At 40.2% G+C, this 20,781-nt stretch overlaps 1 protein-coding gene across 8 annotated transcripts; it reads left to right on the top strand.

Moving 5' to 3' along the window:
* Window positions 1-455: 455 nt before the first annotated feature.
* Window positions 456-20,650, top strand: LOC132259959 (transient receptor potential-gamma protein). Of its 8 annotated transcripts, none has more exons than XM_059757820.1 (17): window positions 456-735; window positions 2,116-2,350; window positions 8,816-8,858; window positions 10,039-10,110; window positions 10,923-11,131; window positions 13,066-13,196; window positions 13,484-13,721; window positions 13,799-14,131; window positions 14,333-14,515; window positions 15,099-15,210; window positions 15,367-15,489; window positions 16,447-16,733; window positions 16,812-17,080; window positions 17,792-17,905; window positions 18,055-18,250; window positions 18,587-18,781; window positions 18,878-20,650. In XM_059757820.1, exons 5-17 carry the CDS (start codon window positions 11,027-11,029, stop codon window positions 20,114-20,116), a joined length of 3,525 nt encoding a protein of 1,174 aa, XP_059613803.1. In that variant the 5' UTR covers window positions 456-735; window positions 2,116-2,350; window positions 8,816-8,858; window positions 10,039-10,110; window positions 10,923-11,026; the 3' UTR covers window positions 20,117-20,650. The 8 variants fall into 8 exon arrangements, with proteins under 8 accessions (XP_059613803.1, XP_059613811.1, XP_059613806.1 ...); XM_059757821.1 differs by lacking the exon at window positions 10,039-10,110 and having other exon boundaries at window positions 480-494; window positions 567-735; XM_059757828.1 differs by lacking the exon at window positions 10,039-10,110 and having other exon boundaries at window positions 18,884-20,650.
* The last annotated feature ends 131 nt before the right edge of the window (window positions 20,651-20,781 follow it).

Below are 20,781 nucleotides of genomic sequence, written 5' to 3'. Positions count from 1 at the left end.
GGTAAATATCGATACAAAGTGCTGATCATCAAGCATAGGACATATCTCATAGCTACTTTCATGTCCTCCTATTTCCCCTCATATCCTTGAACAAACGCCGGCGTGTGACACAATTTCTACATATTTGCGTGACCCTTTTCCATATGTTGCGACTAAACCAATTTGAGCGGGGGAGGCAAATGACATTGTCATCCTGTGGGATGTGATTTTCCTCCGGCACCCACTTCGACTTCCTGAACGCCGGCCTTCCAGACATAGAGTTGGGGGCGCCGCGACTCTCCCGCGCTTTTCCACTCTCGCGAGAGACTCTCCGTTGTCAGGGGCAACCCATTGCAAAATTGGGACACCGAAGGAGAAACTCCCGGCTGTGGACGTGGACGCGCACGGGAAACCCGAAGAGAGCAACTCTCACCAGCCACATCACTTCACTTTCAGTCAACGTCTGCAGTCACACGGAATCGGTTGTGCTTCCTGCAGGGAAGAGACGAGCTTCTGTGAGTCACCACAGAGTCCAGCGTGAGGTAATCCCACCGGAAGGGACTCGAGTGGCTTCTATTGTGTTCCAGTGAGTGAGCCACTGTTGCCTTTCACCCCGACATATGTGAGTTAATGGTGGCGTGTGCCTCCGGATAAATCCCAGAGATTGAGGAGTGAGCTTCAATGGCCTAATCTTGGAAGCCTATATTTGGATTATCTCTCAACTGAATCTAGTGGATCACTCAATCAAGTGGAAAGGTAAAATGCTCGGAAAAAGTGCTCTAGATTCGTAGTGTTGTGAAGAATGAGAATAGTGCGATATAGCGAAGAACGGACACATTCTTGGCGAAAGTGTGATAAGAAAGTGCACAAAATCCCCATCCCTAAGCCATTTTCTCTAAGAATCCCACGCCACAGTCCATTGAACTGATTGGTGTGACTGACTTTCTGCCAGATCGTCTAATCAATTTGAGAAGCAAAATCGTCTCAAGCTCAATTCACAGCATCCAATTAGTCACTCATCGTTGTGCGTTCACGAAAACATGCCCTAATTAACTTCACCACAATTGCTCCCTTTTCGCACTGACCGTGGCAAAAACCGATTGCCGCCCTCAAACCAATTTCCAAAACTCCTAATCCGATTTTCTCCGTATAATTGGCAGAAGGGAGATATTGTAAAGTTAAATGGTGTCTCCCACTGTGATGGAGACGCCTGGTGCGATTGTTAACGGGGATTTTCTTCCGTAACTTCGGCAGCAATTGATGTCTAGAAAATTCGATTTGCCCGTATTGAAATTCACCATCGGTAAAGTTGAGATATCAAATCACATAAGCAGAAGCCACTCGTTTAAGCACTCCTGATAAAATGATTTGTGGAATTTGAAGGATGAATTTGCATATTGCCATTCCTTTTGTAGTGTGCAAAAATCTTGAGATTCTGGAACGGGAAAAATTGGTGCGATTTAATGAAGTAAACGAAACGTGTGTTTAAAAAACAGCAAGCTCAATTTTCCGTGAAAAGTTTCCAAAAAGCTCAATAAATTAAGTGAATAATAAACCTGGAAGATATAAATCTACCCGTGCTAAATAATTTATTGGAACATTAGCCGGTTGGTAGAGTGCAGGGTATGAAAAGACCTCAAGGGAATTTTCATTAAATCTTACTTTAGGGTGCGACGGTGAAAGTCTCTTGTGGCAGAAGTCACAGTGCCCACCTGTCCCACCTTCCGACCCCATCTCGCAGTTCTCCTCGATAATTGACGTGGTGAAATATTGGGCGGAAAAGACTTCTGATGCGGTGACTCTTCGTGTAAACACGACAATTAATTAGTAACTGTATTAAAATGGAGGGTGGTTCAATTACGTATTACATAATCTTTCAGTGTGACACTCCCTGTGTGAATTTGTACGGTGGACATCCTACACACCTGTCGTTTGAAGTATCACAAAAAAGTCCACATCACACTCTTATATTTATTGCATTGAGCTCATTTCTGCATTTATCCTAACCATAAACCCATCACCGTTGAAAAGCTGTACGAAAGTGCTGAAAGCATGCGGAAAAGTGTGTCAGTGGCAGGTTTTCTTCTCTCTTTCCCTCACTCTTGTTCCCAATAATATTGACATAACACTCCCCAGGAATCTCAAATAGGAGCTTGGAAGTCCGTGGAAATAAATTCCCGGATTGTTACATTACGAAAAGGAGCCATTGTGAGTAGGAGAGTGAAATTGTGAAAGTGAATACCAGAGGATATTGTGAAAGGTGTGTGAAAAGCGTCCATTCTCGGGGGATAGATAAAGGCCAAACGGCTCACTGGAGGCTCTAAGACGCCAGTCGAGGTCCATTGCGGCACGGCGTGGACGGAAAGTCAAGGTATAGTGATTTCTTTTCACCCATTTAATGTTATGGCTCACTCTCGAGTTCTTTTCTCTCCAATTTATGGGTGCTAAATTGAATGGGTGGGCTTTAAATAATTCAATTTGTGGACGTAGTATTGAACAAGCACAATTTACGAAATCCTGGATGTGACAAATCTAATAATAAGTATTATATATAGAAATTTTTATCCTAAAAACCATTCCAAATTGTGGTGGAATTTTTTTTTATGTCACTTAATTTAAAGTGTATTTTAATTCAATTAGGCTTATCATATCGCTGCTCATTGTTAAATTTTTCGAAATTATATGTTTGGTAACCAAGAGATAATGTATTTTATTGGACATAATTTTGTATTAATTAGGTCATTTGAAAATTACTTATTTGCATATTGTGTGATGTGACAACATTGTGAATATTGCGAGGGATTACATTTTTATATGTTCACTTTGATTTCGACTAATTAAATGCAAATTCCTGAGCTTTCTCTCCAACATGATGCATTAGAAAGTATATATAGAATATAATCTTTTCCCTCGAATTCTATATTCTGTACGAAAAGGGGTAAAATATACAGAAAGTATATCACCTTTCTTAAATCACTTTAGACTCAAAATTTATTGTAGCGTAAAAGTTGCGGAAGTGATATTCAGTGCTTTGCATTTTCCGCAAAAAGAAATCACTGGGAGAGGATGAAAGAACAAAGTGAAATGGTGCTATTGACTTCTGAACGATGCCATATAAAAAGCCGAGCATCCAAGAAGAGGGAAGCAAAATCAAAGAAATTGAGTATCACCGAGAAAAGACGTTCAGAGATCAATGCTTTAATGGAATATTCGTATCGACGTGAAATCTGAAACCGTAAAAATATATATTTGCGGAACACGGAGTCGAAAGAAATACATAATAATGTGTTATTCAACATTTTGTGTACATTCTCACTCATATACATTTTGAGACTTTGATGATGCCAGAAGATGGAAAAAACATTGCCCCTTATAAAAATATAGATGGTTTTTCTCCTTTATCGTATACCCAAAACTGGGGTAGCAGAAATGAGAAGACGTAGATTGAATAACGCAGACTTGAGGATAAAATAATGCCCATGGAATTTCGATTGTCTCGGAAGCGGTATTAAATTCTTAGGAGATATCAAGAAGGATATTTTGACAGTGTTTGTTCCGGACTTGCCTCTCACTCACACCGCAATTTCCCATTATTCCACCTTTCCCAACCCCCTTTCGGACAGAAATAATTCGTCCAACTCGATCCCGATCTTCGTGCTAGTATGGGGAAATGAAGTGAGATTCAATTGAATTTTGTCGGTTGTGGCGGTGAACGTTGAGGGAATATCTGTGGGAAAGGCTATAGTGTGAGATGAAACAGCAGGGATGGCTGTAGTTAATGTTACAGGGCATCCACACAACAATGACAATAAAAGTCAATGGCAGTGATTGCAATTTTATAGGATGGAGGGAAAAAAAGTTTTCCATCATCAGAACAAGAGCCATAAGAATGATGGCGAAGCCAATAATATTTCTCCATTTCGGATAATCACTCAAAGCAATTTGGCATGTGTCCAAGTGGACAAGAGCTCTTCACCCTGTTGAAACCCCTCTCTTGGCTGTCGGACAAGTGGTTTTTCCAGCTAAAGCGCGCACAAAACTCAACACTTGTACTTTGTCGGTTTTTTTTTCACTCGACATCACATTTCAAGTCAGACTGATGGTGGATTTAAATGCCAGCGAAAGGTGAAAATGGCAGTATCGCTGCACGTGATTCACATGAAATTCAACAGTTCAATTTTCACTATAGCAATTGTCAGCACCTGCGGGATCTCTTCATGCATGCGTTTAGTCTGCATGAGCAGATTTAACATCGCAATTTGCTCTTTGTTGAAATATTTAAAATCATATTCTGGAGGCAAATTAGAGTAACCACGATAAGGATTGTTCATAAAGTGAGTAGAACTTACACTTAGATAGATAATTATATGAGTGTGTCAATTTCAAAACTTAATAATCGTCGAGAAGATGAGGAAAAGTTCTGAATGGCGTGAAAATGAGAAAGTGCACATAAGAATATCGTTGCGAGGAAATTTATATAGCCTGAAGGGTAAACTTTAAAGTAGCCGTGCTTATGTATTTATTGTCTGTTTATATTCGGAGCTCACGGCGTTTGAAGTGAAATGACTCTGACCGCCATGCAGAAAACACAAATCATTTTAGCCAAACAATAGCATTGCATGGATTTTCTTCCGTCTGGACGATGGACAATTCTATGGATAAATTGGCTGGCACTTGGTGTGACAAGAAATCTTTACGCTGAAAACTGTGAAAACTGTTGACATGAAAAGTGGTGTAAAAGTGCGGAAAAAGCGACGAATCCTGAAAATACTTGAAGCAAAACTAATTTAGCATGAGTCTCTCGTTGGAGGGTGCTTGGAAAAGTTTATGGGTGCGACGTGAATGGACGGAATCTCATCTCTGGCTCTATCAGATCCACGAGATGTGCTTCCAAAATGAATAACACTGCACCAACACATTGCAGCATTTTATGGTGCCACTTTCTGCGAATGTCCAACCGACCCGCATTAATTCATAAAACTGAGATGCCAGACGACAAATTGAGAGACATGGGAAATGTTATGAATCACCCGGACTTTTCCTATTTGTTCTCATACAAATCTCACGGGGAGTGGTACTTTAATTCCAAGATATCTCTTCTCGGCTGATTCGCAGAGGCTCAAAGGCTTTGCTGGGGGGAAAATTGGCTGAGCGGACAAGCCCTTGGCAGAGGAAATATCTGGCAAGGCTTCAAGGAAAATTGTCCAAAGAACAGCTCCACAGGTTATTCATGACACCATTAAACTTTCAGACATATAGCCATTACTGTGTCTTTTCGCTTATTGAATTCAAACAATGTACACAAACTGCATTGAAAGTAAATAATATGCACCATTTGTAAAGAAAATTTCTCCCATTCGCCTCCTTGATGTCTGTGTCCCAAATTTGGCATTGTTCTTCAGCAGAGGGAGAATTTGTAGGCAAATAAATGCAGAGCATCGTAAATTGGTTCTGAGGAAGAAATTCGCGTATATTGACTTATGGAAATTGCAGTTAAATTTACGACATCATCTTTTACATCTATTTTACATCTTCACCGACTCATAAATCAAGAATCTCCTTCAATCGACATATTTGGAGATGTTTTACATGACTTTAAAGAGAATATAATAGGATCGCCAACTGTGTCAAAATTGATAGAATCAGCAAACGGCCTTCAAAATCGGCTATTCCTTTTTATTTACTAACTGAATAAAATTTTAATGAGTGCCTTTGACTTATTATTTTCAACATCCACAAGAGCAAAAACATTTCATATTCATAAAAGTTTATTTTTCCTAAAAATTAACATTCATCCATATAATTGCAATCCTCTTTCTGAACAATTACAATAATCTAAAGTTCTTCTCTATAAAATAAACTCTTTTTCCCATTTCAGTTGAAAATGTGAAAACTGTGAATATGAAAAGCCGTCATTCTAAAGCTTATTCTTTCATCTCAATTTCAATAGAATTTCAGTTTTTACATAATTGTGAAAAGTCGCACATTTTCAACTTTAGTGAAATGAAATTGAAATGTTTTTCACGGAAAGGTTGAGAGACAAAAAGGATCTGCCAAGAGTGAAAACTATTTGATATACGTATCCCAATTTTTTATTCTAAATCTGTCAAACTTTTTACTGACTGAATGAAGATGGAATAAATTTTCCAACAAAGTGAAAACTTTTTTTTTCCTTTGCTTTCACGTGTAAATGCGATATGTGAGGTGTGGTTTTTTGCTCCCCACAAGCTCATGATTGTTGGGCCTGAAAATATTGAAAATGAGACAATTTCATTTCGTTCCAACGCATAAAACATCAAAACGGACGACATTGTCGTACGACAAGAGGGTGAGATTTGAATAGATTACCCAAATTTTCTGCCACACAACAAACACACTCTTTCTGTGTAAACGCATATGAAATGGGGAGCCACGAGAATAAATTGGATCATGCAGGAATGTGAGCTTAAGTCTCCCACGCCAGTGTTCCCTTTTTTTGTCAGGACAGTTCTCGAAGTTGTGTGCTGGGCGAAGAAAAGTTTTAAGACCATTCTCGAGGGTGCTCATGCTAAAGAGCGCGTGTGTTCCATTGACAAAAGGGCCATCATGACGAGATGGCATATTGGAATATTTCTGAATTTGTCAATTTATTGCTTATCCTGCTTAAATTTTCGACTCTCTCGTACCATAAAAAGATCAAGCCGTTAAGGAGAAGAAGGAAAAATTGAGTCATTTTATTGCTTCTCCACGAAATTTCAACCCCTTTCCTCGGCCTTCTCTCTCTTTCTCTCTGCGAGCCTCCTCTTACCATTTGCGCAAAAACCATCATTCTCGTTGGTGAGTGAATTTGAGATTCACGATAAAACACGGAAAATTTATCATTTCCATTCAGGCGGCGTAATACACATTCCCATTCGTCCGCTTTCAAGGACTGCATAAAAAATCGTGATGCTCTCAAAAAAGCTTCACCCGTGGGGATCTTCTCTACCTTCCAATTTGAAGCACATTCTGGACAAATAGTCGAAAAGTATTGAATGCCGAATTACATCTATCTGCCCAGCCAGTCGGCCGTCTGCCAATTGAGTGAGAAGAGCCAGATCATCTCATGAAATTACTCATTAAAAAATCAATCAATGAATCAATGAATACCGAATTCGGGAGCGATGAGTTGAATCATATTGATATTCATCATCAAAAGTCTCTCAGAATTGACTCTTTGATATGGAATTGTGTTTTCCACGTCATAGAGCATTTTCTCATTGGCGAATGCCTGAGAATGAAGAGAAACTTCTGGCACTTCTTCAAAGTTAATTTACTGTATTCCATTACTTTAATTTAGAACACGAATTGCCAATTATTTTTATGGGCCATCTCTTTTCGATGATCTATGATTCACCAGCAGATAATATATCCAGTCATTCACTTCGTTTCATCCCAATAACTCTCAATATTTTTACGTTATTAAGCGAAAAAAAAGCCATGAATGATAATATTTCACTCATATAATTCGATATTATTTTTCATCAATCCATTTTAAATGATATGAAAGTGTCACGAAAAATATTTTATATCGGAATATGTACATTTGAAATGGAAATATAATTTTTACTCAGGGATTTTATTAGTCTTCAAAAAATCTATAAATATATTCTATATAAAATAAAATTGCATTATCGAAATTATTGATGGTGTTTTTTGCGGAATCATAAGTCTAATTGTCGGTTATATATTGTGAAGAGTTTGGAAGCTTAGTTATGCTGAATGACTTCTCCTGACAAAATAGTTGAGTTTTGACTCAAATGCTTTCGTGAAACTTCTCCATAAAGTCATTAAAGTTGATCATGAACCACACTCATTCATCACTTGTATGAAAGAAGGTAATAAATTCAAGTGCCCCAAGTGCTATAAAGAGATCATTTGCGAGCTTGTAAAAGGAAGACTGCGAGTGGAAAACATCATCTTGAATAGCAAATTTCACACGTGAAATTTAAAGGTACTCGAAGCACACAGTCTGGATGTGTTCTCGCGGTTAAGAGGAAATTCAACGAAAATTCCTGAAAATGTATCAACATTAAGATAGTGTTTCGGAGCACAATACCATGATGATATCATGAATTTTGCCTCGAGACGTTTCGTTGTAATTTTCAGGAGGGACAAAACCACCTTGTCGACATGGTAAGACAATATCACTTAGTGTGCTGAACATTTTCCTTCTTCGGAACCCGAATAGGGGAAACAACGAGGGAAAATTGCCACTCCAAGTGCGACATGGAATTTGTGGGTTTTCTTCGAAGAGTGAGAATTTACGTAAACAGAGAATTCTCCTAATGAGAAAATCCTTCTTATACCATCAGTCCACTCGTGTCCGCAGAGATTGCAGGCCCCCAAATGTGTCCACAGGAAATTGGGCATAAGGAAGGAAAAATTGTATTAATACGTGATGATTTCATGACACCTCACAAAGTTAATTTCACCCAAAATGACCAGCCCAGATTTTCTGCAGTTTCTCCATTTGGGGTCAAAATGTGTGGCTCGAAATATTCCTGAAATTTGTCTTAAAGAGTTCGCTCTCTGACTGTATCAACTTTAGTCAATTTAATTGTTTGAGGAAAATCATCAAAAAGTTTCTCAGAATTAATCAAACTTTGCCTTCATTTCTATACACAATATGAATGAATAAGGTAAAATAGAGCAGGAAATATTAAAAAAAAAAGAGTTTAAGAATGGGAACTGAAACACCACAAAATGTTAAACACAACTATTAAAATCATAATATTTCTAATTTTTATTTGAAAATTGGGCAAATAGTAATTTTCACAAATGTCTGAACAAATTTTCTTTGCTCTCTTCATTTCAGTTTTCCGAATGGGAGGATCCAGGACAGCATACACGAGAGCCCGGTGAGTGAAAACAAACAGAAAACAAATTCTTCAACATTTTTCGTGAACTATGTACCAAATAATCGTAGCTAAAATAGCAGAATGTGAAAAATTCTCAGTGAAATGTTTATTTTCCACCAATAAAGTCTCCTGCAACGGTACGTGTGTATTCAAATTGGTGAACGGCGTGGAATCAGGGAAATAATTGAAAATCAATCAGAAGCCGGGACTCATAAAACCGCATGACCCACATTCCAACTGGGGGCATACACACACAAGCCGAGTGTTGAAGAAAAAGCGCGCAGATAAACCGCGACGAGGTGCATTGACTTCCTTTTGAGGATTATCGACCGGCCTCCCCAAAAATGGGGCGCTCACTCATGCACTTCCTTCCACCTTCGTGCTTGTCGACCTACAGACACCCTTTCTCGCGCATACACCGCACAAATGAAATAACACAATTGAAGAAACAGTGTCACTCAATCCTCGAGGGGATACACAGTACATAGCCAAGGAAGGGCGCGCAGAAGTGCATGGCGAGCAAGAAAAGCTCACAACTTTATTAATCTCTCAAAGAAATTGTGACGAAAATGTTCTCAGCTTAGCACTGAGTGTACTTGATAAAGTATAAATGAATTTGTGTTTCTCTCATTTCATCCAAGAAACTGCCATATTTTCCTAATAGCACTATGCAATAGAGTAATACAAAGGAATACTTATTAGCGAAACATGCAAATGCAGTTGAATGCAAATTTGCATTCTCCTGGGGAAGATGTGAAATGTTGTAAAATTTGATTCATGATTTCGTGTGTTTACGAGAGCGAGAGAGAGAGAGAGAGTATGATGAATTTGACCCAAAAATTTAACACTCCTTCAAATTTTTATTACTGGTTGATTTTATACATTTCTGGGTAATAATTTTCCATTCAGGCAATGTATGAAATACATACACACCTATTCAAACTAGAGCAACAGCCATCAATGCCGAGTAGCTTGCTCACTGCTAAAGCAAATTGCATTAGGAAGGAAACAAAACACATGGGCTGAGTGCACTATATCACCTAAAGATCCAATTTGCGATCAATTTCAATTTCAACACGATACATAATTTTTCCTTTCTTCTCTATTTATTTTCTTACCTCTTCTCCTGGATGCTGATGGTCTGGGATTTGATTTATGCTGAACTTTGTTTTCTTTTCAGGTGTTTTTAAGAGCTTCGTGTTTGTGTTTCGCTAAATTTTAACGATCTTTCTTCTTGCTTCTTCAGCCAAGTGTAAGCTTAATAATAATTTTTTGTTGATAGGCCAATTGCCAAAGGCAGAGTGTGTGAAAATTCGTACACTGCGTGTTTTATTCACACATATGAAATTGACTTTTTGGCGAAGACGGCATGTGAAATTTCGTCAAGTCGCTTCTCGAGTGCTTTTTGCGCACCTTTTCACAATTATTTTCCTTTCTCCTTAACTTCTCTGTGCTTTTTCACCTCCTTCTGTACATACATACATCACAAGATCAATAGAGATTTATTTCTTCGCTAACTGTGTGTGTGTGACTGTGCCACTTCCAGTTTTGCACCTTCCCCATAACTTTCTCCGTTTCTTGTCACTAAACAAGCTACTCTCTAGTGGTTTCTGCAAACTTATCAAAAATCTCCCAATTGGGAAATCAAGCAAATTTGAGCGTCAGTTGCACTGAAACTTTCTGATTGAATAAGACGTGGAGAACTTTTAGCCGGTTGATGGAACGTCATTCCCTATAGTCTCTAGATGTAAAGCTTTTTTATAGATATTTCATTGAAAAACTTGTGGAAAGTCAAGCCTCTTGAGCATCGTTCTTGATTTTACTGTTTTTTTTCTCTCAGAATTCCGCTCTGGATTTCTATGACAACATTGATACCTATATAAATTCCAATATTTTTCTTAGAATTGCCTTAAGAATTGTTTTTGCATTTTTGAAGCTCCTCTATGGAGACGGAGGATTGAGTTTTGAGAGCTTGTTTTTTACTCGAATGGCTCATATATGTGCTTTCTGACCCTGTTCTCTCTGTGCTGACCACTCTGGGCGACAAAACTCACAAACTTGCAGAAAGCGGAGACGAAAATGGAGAGAGCGAGGATACTGTGGCGGACAACTTAGATAGCATCGGTGGAGGATCACGAGCGACATCGCGACGCACGTCTCTCGCCGAAATGATATCCAGAGTGCGCCGGACCTCTGGTCAGGACACCAAAGTTGACATCCCGCTGCCACACTACACCATCCCCATTGAGAAGTTCGCTGACAAGAGAGTCAAAGTAAGTGTCATTAGTGTGATTTCTCGACTTCGCTATACAGAGAAAATCTGCAGAGAAGATTTTCCTTGAGATGCGACCTTCGCATGTACATGTGAAGTGAAAGAATTGTGATATGCTCGTGAATTCATAATTCATTTCCATTTCACACATTTTCTGACAACGTGCTCGCCGAAATGCTCTGCAAAGCAATTCAATTTGTCACTACAGAATTATGGAAATTTCATTTCTCCATTTATATTGTGTCATGTATACTAAATAATTCAAATACACTTTAGTCAAAAATCCGTGACTATATTTCTAGGTGGAATCATTATAACGCATGGCGCGTATTTTCTTGGAAGAACAGGAATTCCTTCGGAAAATTTAAAATTATCAATATAGAGATATTGATCTCAATATTAACCTCCCTTCGCCTCAAATACTCCAAAATAAATTTTGAATTCCATTTTTTGCACCACTCTCAAATATTCATACGTGTATTCGCCTTTTCGGGTTGATTTTTTTTTCAACTTTTCACTTCTTTTCACCTCTTTCTCGGGCGCATTACTCAAACGTGGCCAACAAAATGAGTTTATACATGGAAGTTTCTCCCATCCCTTTTATTGTGTGAGAATGACAGGGAAATGTATTCTGGATTTCCGCCAGAGAAGTTCTTTAAAATGTTTTCTCCCATGCCAGGAAAAATGTTCATGCGTACCTTGAGGCTGGGCAAAGTATAATCTCCTCTTGTCGTTTGAACTTGAGTAAAAGAGACAAAGGTGGAAAAGGTGTATTTACCCCAGCCAAAGTAAGAGAAGAGAGCTGACACGTAATACAGGATTTATTTTTCGGAAATCCTTCTGTCTGAAGAGTATTATTATTTATGTTTTCACAATCCACCTGCGTTTTTCTTTCGCTCCAGAGAGATCCTCTTTTCTTTGGGGAATTAAAACTCAATTTGACTACTGCCTCAAGACTAATTGCTGCTTTATTGTGGCTGAAAACCACAATATTCCAATTCATGTCTGATGAGAACACTCCCTTAATGCTGAGTGCCTAATAATGTCGTTTATGCATTTTGCAACATTTGAAAATTAAGCGGGTCTGGAAGATTTACGCCCGTGAATATTGATGCTCCTTGAAATTGCCCAGATAAGACATTAGAAAGCTACTCTCTGCAAATTTAATGCTCCCCTCTGGATCTCAGTACATCTTGAAATGCTAAGTGGCTGCGATAATTCAGTAGATTAGTGGACGTTTAGGAATATAGCCTTGAATTTTTGATAACATTCTTAAGGCTGTTTGCAAATGTTCTTCAACGCTTATACGTCGCATTTTATTCAAGATCCTTAAGAGGGAGGATTTCAATTGAGGATTATATTGCTGTTTTACCTATAGAACTAGAGGATTATTTAAAAAATAATGGCTTCCAAGGGTATAAATTTCTTCAGAATTCATGTGCCAGCAAAATTTCTTCATAGATTCTTCATTGGTGTGAATCTTATAAGGTAATATGTGTTTACTTATAACTAATAAAATCATGAGGTGTAAAGATATGGGTGTTTAATCTTATTCCACACTTCAAAACAAATTATGGTTTCATTAATCAATGTTTGCTTCTCAGAAAGGTGTGATTTCATTAAGTCTCGGGTAAATGTAATCTCAAGCACTCCACTTAATTATGAATTCACAAGAGAGCATAGAGAAATCCTTTGGGAGTTCACCATTCGTTCAATGACACACCCCCGAAATCTCCTTCTTCACCGTATAAATCTCCTCTGAGAATTCCTTGCCTCAATTAGAGAGCGAGAGTTTTGCAAAAAAAGGAAGTATCTCAATGGTTTTATCTGGGAGTTTTCCATCTCCATTAATTTGTCTCAATGTCCCTTGAAGGACCCTCAGAAGAAGTATACCTAATGTCTAATTCTTTTTTTTCCGAAAAAAACAACCCTCAGAGACACAGCATACACGGAATGATGGAGGAAGAAAGTGGCCAGAGACCCCATCAAGAAATGGAGCAGTTGTCCCTGGACGAGAAAAAGTTCCTTTTGGCTGTGGAACGCGGAGATGTGGCGAGTTCACGGAGGCGAGTATTTTTTTTTTTTCAAAATATAGCAGGAGTCAGTATCTTGAGCTGGTATTCAATTTGCCTAAAAGCTTCGGAAGTGGCGAGAAGTTGTTTGAAATTGGATATTCCGGCGTAATTAGGGATTCTCTGTTGTGGGCTGAGGAAGTGGCAGTAATCTTTGTCTAGACATACCCTCAGCAATTATCACATTCCGTTCATTTGATGGATATTTAATCCATTTGCTAAATTGCAATAATTGCTGCATTGTCTTCTTCGCTTTACTAATTGTCGCTTCTGTGCAACAGAATGCTGCAGAGAGCCCAGGACACCGGATACATTGACATCAATTGCATGGATCCCCTGGGCCGCTCAGCCTTGCTGATGGCCATTGACAACGAGAATCTGGAAATGGTGGAGCTGCTCATAAATCACAATGTTGATACGAAAGATGCACTGTTGCATGCCATTTCTGAGGAATTCGTCGAGGCTGTGGAGGTTCTCCTCGACCACGAGGATTCCAAACAGCAGCACGGTGGAAAACATGTTGGTTTCCATTTCATTCCGCATTCATGATGATTTATCGTGACTTCTGCATACTCACTCTTCCCATCACATTGCAGAGCTGGGAGTCTCTGTCTCCAGACACGGCCACTTTCACACCCGATATCACGCCGCTCATTCTGGCCGCTCACCGCGACAACTACGAGATCATTAAAATCCTCCTGGACAGGGGATCAGTGCTGCCCATGCCACACGACGTCCGCTGTGGTTGTGACGATTGCGTCACGTCGCGTGGTGAGGATTCCCTACGACACTCGCGGTCACGCATTAACGCATATCGAGCCCTCGCCAGTCCAAGTCTCATCGCCTTATCATCCAAGGATCCCATATTGACGGCCTTCGAGCTCTCCTGGGAGCTGCGAAGGCTGAGCTTCCTGGAACATGAATTCAAAGTGAGTATAACACATTTCGATACAGTTTCTGCCTCATATATGAAGTTTAATAATACGATTTTAGCTATACACCACAGTGAATTGACTTTGTCAACACTTTTAGAACATAATTCTCCAAAGTTTATCACACAAATTAAACCGCCATTTCAACAGAAGACTTTAAACTATTTCCCGGTTTGTCGCACGTGTTTAATTGTACAGAGTGAGTATCAAGAGCTGAGGAAACAGTGCCAGGACTTCGCGACTGCCCTTCTTGATCACACGAGAACATCTCACGAGCTGGAAGTGCTTCTCAACCACGATCCCACGGGACCAGTGTTTGAGCATGGCGAGCGAATGCATCTTAACCGCCTAAAGCTGGCCATCAAGTTGCGCCAGAAGAAAGTAAGTTGATCTATTTGCGTTGTGGGCTAGTGGCAAATGGAATAGTGAATGAGATGATGCCCAATGTTCATTAATCATCCACGAAAAGCGGTGGAATCAATCATTGAACCGTGAAGCTGTTAAAATTTATGATGTCATCAATATATTATGGTCTCTCGCAGGCAATAAATGCGGATAAATCATTTATCCCAGCATCCACAGAGTTTGTCTTTCTCTTGGCCACCCACACACACACACACAGGGTGAACTGGAGGGGGATAATCTCGAAGATGTGGTAAATGATTTCTCAATTTCCTTGCGCCCCACTCCACGACCTCCAGCGTCGTTATTTGATCCTCGACTTTGAAACGCAATGGAGCGGCGCGTCGGAGGATATTTTTCGATGCTAATGAGGAAAAGGGGCTCTTTGTCCGATCCAATTGGCTGGTTGTACAGCAAAAAAGGGTCTCACGATGGGTGATAGATGAAGAGCGAAAGAGAAAGAGAGAGTGGATAATAATAAACATTTATGGTTGACGTCAATTTAAATTGCAAATTGTGTCCTGTGTCATTCCTCTTATTGTCTCGCTTTTTTCATCAACAGTTTGTCGCCCACCCAAACGTACAGCAACTTCTGGCAAGCATCTGGTATGAGGGATTGCCGGGCTTCAGACGGAAAAACATGGCTCTACAGGCACTGGAAATTATTCGAATTGGTGAGTGAAAACTTCATATTCGACAGGATGAATCAATTCAGAACATCCCAATGAACACATGCTTTTGTTGGTCTTCACACATATTGTTGTTTTTTCCCCGCCAGACTCACGAATGATAATTGTTGCAATTTGTTCCTCAATTCAATGTGCTTTCAGGGATGCTCTTTCCGCTCTTCTCGATCGCGTACATCATTGCCCCACATTCCACTTGTGGCCAAACCATGAGGAAGCCTTTCATCAAGTTCATTTGCAACAGCGCATCGTATCTCACATTTCTCTGTAAGTATAACTCCAATTCACAGTTCCGGCCAACTCTTCCACTCTCTCGTATCGGCGATATCACTTCTTCCGTCAGTTGCCAAACTTTAAATGGCATTCAACGTGCGCTCTTGCTCGCTTTATGGGGAACGTGAGCGAGATGGAGGCGCCTGGTAGAGAGTTTTAATTCAATTGGCGTGCTCCATGTTCTGCGAATTTTTCTCCCCGCGAGAAATACCGGTATATGGTTGATGGAAAATATATATTTTAATATGTTTAAAGAAGTTATAACAGTCATGTAGGGAAATGCAGCAGTAAAAGCGTAATATTTGTTAATTTACTTGAAACTTTTCGAACTTCTCTTTATAAATTTATTGATTCAGACACTCCGCGCGAAACAATATTATCTATAGAGAGTTTTCACAAACACTTTGTGCAATGAAAAGCTCCGTAAATCCTTTTGCAAATTTTGTGGTGAAAAGCTCTTGTTTGTACCCAAAGTAAAGAACAATAAAGCCAGCATTCGGAAAAGTTGCTCTTTTCCTCTGAATCTTGTTAAGACAATTGCTTAAAATAAAGTTTAGGAGCAAATAATGGGAGGGAAAATTCAGTCAGAAGGAATGAAGTTGTGAATTAATTTGCTGGGTGAATTTTCAGTAGATGAATTTTCAAAAATAATACGAATGAAGCTTTCACGTATAAATCGCCTCGTACGCACGTATTCTCTGATAAATCCTGAAATTATTTCAGTTGTCTACCAAATCCATCAACATATTGGATGATTTGATTGAGTGAGAACACTTAATATTCCTCATCAGTCGTGATATTGTGATAGGAATTTTTTGGCCAAATAGATGAACCGCAAATTCCTCAAATTGGGTTCAATCTCCCCACATAAATCGTCGTCAGCCACCCTGTCAGAACCCTTCGACCCAAAGCTCGAAAGGGTTGTAAAATTCTTTTGCCTTCCCCTTCAAGTTCTCCTCATGCTGGCCTCGCAGCGCATTGAGAGTGTGGTCGGAGGCTGGTTTTGGGAGACGGAAACGGTCCAGCAGGACGAAGTGCCGACGAAGAGAGGCTCCACGCCCACCTTTGTGGAATGGCTGATCTTGTCGTGGGTCAGTGGCTTGATCTGGAGCGAGGTGAAGCAGCTGTGGGACGTTGGGCTGCAGGAATATGTCAACGACATGTGGAATGTTATAGATTTTATCACCAACTCACTCTACGTGGCCACCGTGGCTCTCAGAATAGTGTCGTACTTTCAGGTGAGAAACCAAAATCACCCACAACATCTCGCATTCTTGGAGATGGAGAATTGATGACTTTCTTCTCCGTCTCCACAGGTGCAAAAGGAGATGACATTCAACAAATATGCTGCCGATTTGCCACGAGAGAAATGGGACACTTGGGATCCGATGCTGATTTCCGAGGGATTATTCAGTGCCGCCAATATTTTTAGCTCCCTCAAACTCGTCTACATCTTCTCTGTGAATCCACATCTGGGTCCGCTACAGGTTTCACTCTCACGCATGGTCATGGATATCATGAAATTCTTCTTCCTCTATGTCCTCGTCCTCTTCGCATTCAGCAGTGGCCTCAATCAGCTTCTATGGTGCGTATCGCCGCAAACTTTCATCTCATCCCCCGCTGGCGAATAATTAAATTTATCCACCAATTTGCAATTTTCTGCTCAGTCCAATTTTCCTCAACTTTGCCTCGTCGACTCGCCAAACTCAACCTCGCTAGATAGCACAGCCTGTCGAATACACTGCGTGAGTGGTTCATTGCATTGATTATTGCGTTGATAAAGTGGATTAGCGCGAGAGTCTGCAATTTCCATTCATGCGAAATGCGAGAGATATTTCCGCAGACGAGCAAAATTTAGCGAATAATGTGATTCGGGGGGGGGCTGTTCGAGGAGATATTTAATTTTAAACACGAAAAGTATTCTCTAAAGCCATTTTGTAATATCACACAATTAATTTCCAGTCTCATGTTTTACTCTTCATTAACTGTGTGAGAGAATGCGAAAAGTATTTTCATTTCCGCAGAAACTTTTACTGACTTTTCTGTGAAGCATTCTTTTTCACAACATATTTTGACTCATAAAAAGTGGCAACTTTTCGTTAAATGGCCCATTTTAGACTATTAACTGTTTCGAGCAGCGAATATTGTTCGCTTAGCAATAACCGCTATATCTATAAAACATGTTTTTGAATTTCTTCGCGAGTTCGAGAGCAGGTGAAAATAGGGCAGAGCAATTTGGTGTACGACTCAATTTTTGCTATCTCTGTAACATTCCCCCCAAAAAACCTCTTCACAGGTATTACGCCGATCTGGAGAAGAAGCGCTGTGTCGACAATATTCAGTCCACGAACCCTGTGATTAATGGCACCGCAGACCCCAACGCGTGCATCGTTTGGCGTCGATTTGCCAAGTAATTACTCTTACATATTCACCTTTTTAGACTATTATTTCATGCGGTGCTGCATGTGAATTTTGAGACTAGCGAAAAGCTCCGCTGCTCAATTTTCTGTGCAGCCTCTCGAGATAAACGCTAAATGTGTGCTGTAAACATTTTTGCAGTTTGTTTGAAACAACGCAGACGCTATTTTGGGCTGTCTTTGGCCTTGTGGACTTGGATAGTTTTGAATTGGATGGAATCAAGATCTTCACGAGATTCTGGGGAATGTTGATGTTCGGCACGTATTCTGTGATTAATATTGTGGTCCTCCTCAATCTCTTGATTGCCATGATGAATCACTCATATCAATTAATTTCGGTGAGTAGAAGCACTTAAATTTGCGGGTGAGATAAACAATTTGGAGAAATGGGTTACGGTCCAGAGAGTTCATGGGTGGGATTTTGTTGGGTATTTCACAAGACATTTTCAACACTTTGTACAGCATATGCTTGCACAATGTGCTTCGCCAGCATCTTTTCTCGGAATTACCATAAATCATACTCTCTAAACCTTATGTCTTGATGACTGTCTGACATGCAAAATTTATTAAAATATATACTTTATATATATATATATCTTGAATAATTGTACTGTTGAAAAGTTAGTTGAAAAATAGTGCAAGAACTCAAATTTACCGAGACATCTTATGCATAGGAACGTGCTGACATCGAGTGGAAATTTGCAAGATCTCGCTTGTGGATAAGCTACTTCGAGGAGGGTGGCACGTGTCCTCCGCCATTTAACGTCATTCCCACACCAAAGTCCTTCTGGTACATCTTCCAGTGGATCAAACGAAAGTTCTGCGGTCACTCGAGATCCGTGAAGAAGGAGCACATGCGAACAATTAGGGTATTTACCATACATTTGACAGACAATTTAATCTGAGTATTTAACTGGATTTCCTCTATCTCTCGTTCCATCCTGTTCGTGTCTCTTCTTGGCTAGCAAAAGGCTAAACAGGCCAATCAGCGAGATTTCATCTATCAGACCATCATGAGAAATCTCGTGAGGCGCTACGTGACAGTGGAGCAGCGCAAGGCAGAGTCTCAGGGAGTGACTGAGGACGACGTGAATGAGATTAAGCAGGACATATCAGCTTTCCGCTGCGAACTAGTGGAGATCCTGAAGAACAGCGGCATGAACACGAGCACGGCGTCTGGTCAGGGCTCTGGAGCGGGTGGCAAGAAGAACAGACAGAAGGAGAGGCGCCTCATGAAGGGGTTCAACATTGCTCCACCACAGCAGTCTACTCAGCTTCCACCTGTAGCTGAATTCATCTCTGGCCTTACTCACCAGAATTCCGACTCTAATAATTATGAGTTGTTTGGATCACCTCTTGCAAATGTCTACGGACCTGGAATCACCCCAAAGAAAACTCACCACAATCCCATTCAGCAGTTCAGCTCCTCGCAGAGCTCATTCGGGGACTCACAGCCAAGCATGAGCGCCAAGTTGGGCAAATTAGCACCAAAGTTTCACACTAAACGCATTGGAGGATCTCACAAGCGACGATGGGGAACGCTGATCGAGGCCGCGAAATCAGGAAGTGTTTCTCGCTTCATTGGGCGCTCCAGGAGCGAGGACTCCGTGTGCAATGCTCCTCCCAACGTTGGAAATCGCATGGATTCTGCAAGTCACAGCAACAGTCCAGCCTCAGATGAAGCTGTGACGGAATCCGCGACGGATTCGAATCCGAGCCTTGATCGACCCGATGTCGAGACGCCGAGAGAGATGGGAAAAGAGCCCACGACACATCATTTTCACTTCAGCGCCTTGGCAGCACTCAAGAGGCGTCGCAAGAAGTTCTCCAACAGCAGAAATGCTAGTCCAGTGCTGGAGCCACCCATTGAGCACGATGGGGTGTCCAAGAGCAGCAAGAAGTTACTGAAGAGAGCCTCAAGCGTTCCCACGAGGCCCACAATCAACGAAAGCACCGAGTCTATCCCTCAAAATGGTCAGGACGTTCCGGCATGTGGCGATGCAGTGAGTGCAACGCTGACAACTTCAACGACGGATGAAAGTGTGGCTGGCCATCTGGTCATTCCCATTTGCCCCACGGAGCCTCTCCTCGCGGGCGCAATGAGTAATGTGATGAAAATGGACGCTAATGGCCACCAGCAGATGCCCAATTTGCCTAATGTGATCCCAGTCAGAGGACATCTGCATCAGCAAGGATGGCTCTAACTATATACTCTGATCGGTCTAGCAGTGTGTGCTACAAAAGGGTACTATTTTTGCATTCTTTTGTTTTTTATCGATTTTAAAAACTAATTTCGTACAAAAATAATTTACATAAGGGAAGAACTACAGTTCCAGAACTCTGTTTTTACTTTATATTGAAAAAGTTAATTCACAGCACAGACCAAAAAAAATGCAGAATAATTTTGGGAAAGCGGGAAAGTCGCTGCTGGAAGAAAATCATAACAAAACATTTCATCGATTATAAAAAGAATTTGATATATTATATCGTTAAAAAGTATCACTTTATATTACTACGCATTGCAAATGTGAGAGTTAATGAAAAATAATTTTAGAAAGATGCATACTCATTAGATAAAAGCGCGAAGTGAAAATTTATTGTATAGCTATGCAACCAATACATGTCATTTGGAAAGGGTGGAATTGACGAAAAATTGTTAAATATTTCACTTAAGCATGTATAAAGTGAAGCATATGTGTTTTTGTAGTTGGAAGAGATTTCAGGATACAATTGGAAAATATATATATATATATGATATTGTATAACTTTTAAAGTAGGGGCCACAAATCACACGAATGAATTATATGGAAAAGATGGGAAGTTCGTTGAAAACCACAACCACTGAAAGCAATAGAAAATAGAGAAAATA

Source organism: Phlebotomus argentipes, unplaced genomic scaffold (genome assembly GCF_947086385.1).
Source record: "Phlebotomus argentipes unplaced genomic scaffold, Phlebotomus argentipes genome assembly scaffold_18, whole genome shotgun sequence".
Lineage (NCBI taxonomy): Eukaryota > Metazoa > Arthropoda > Insecta > Diptera > Psychodidae > Phlebotomus > Phlebotomus argentipes.
This window is presented reverse-complemented; position numbering and strand designations above follow the sequence as displayed.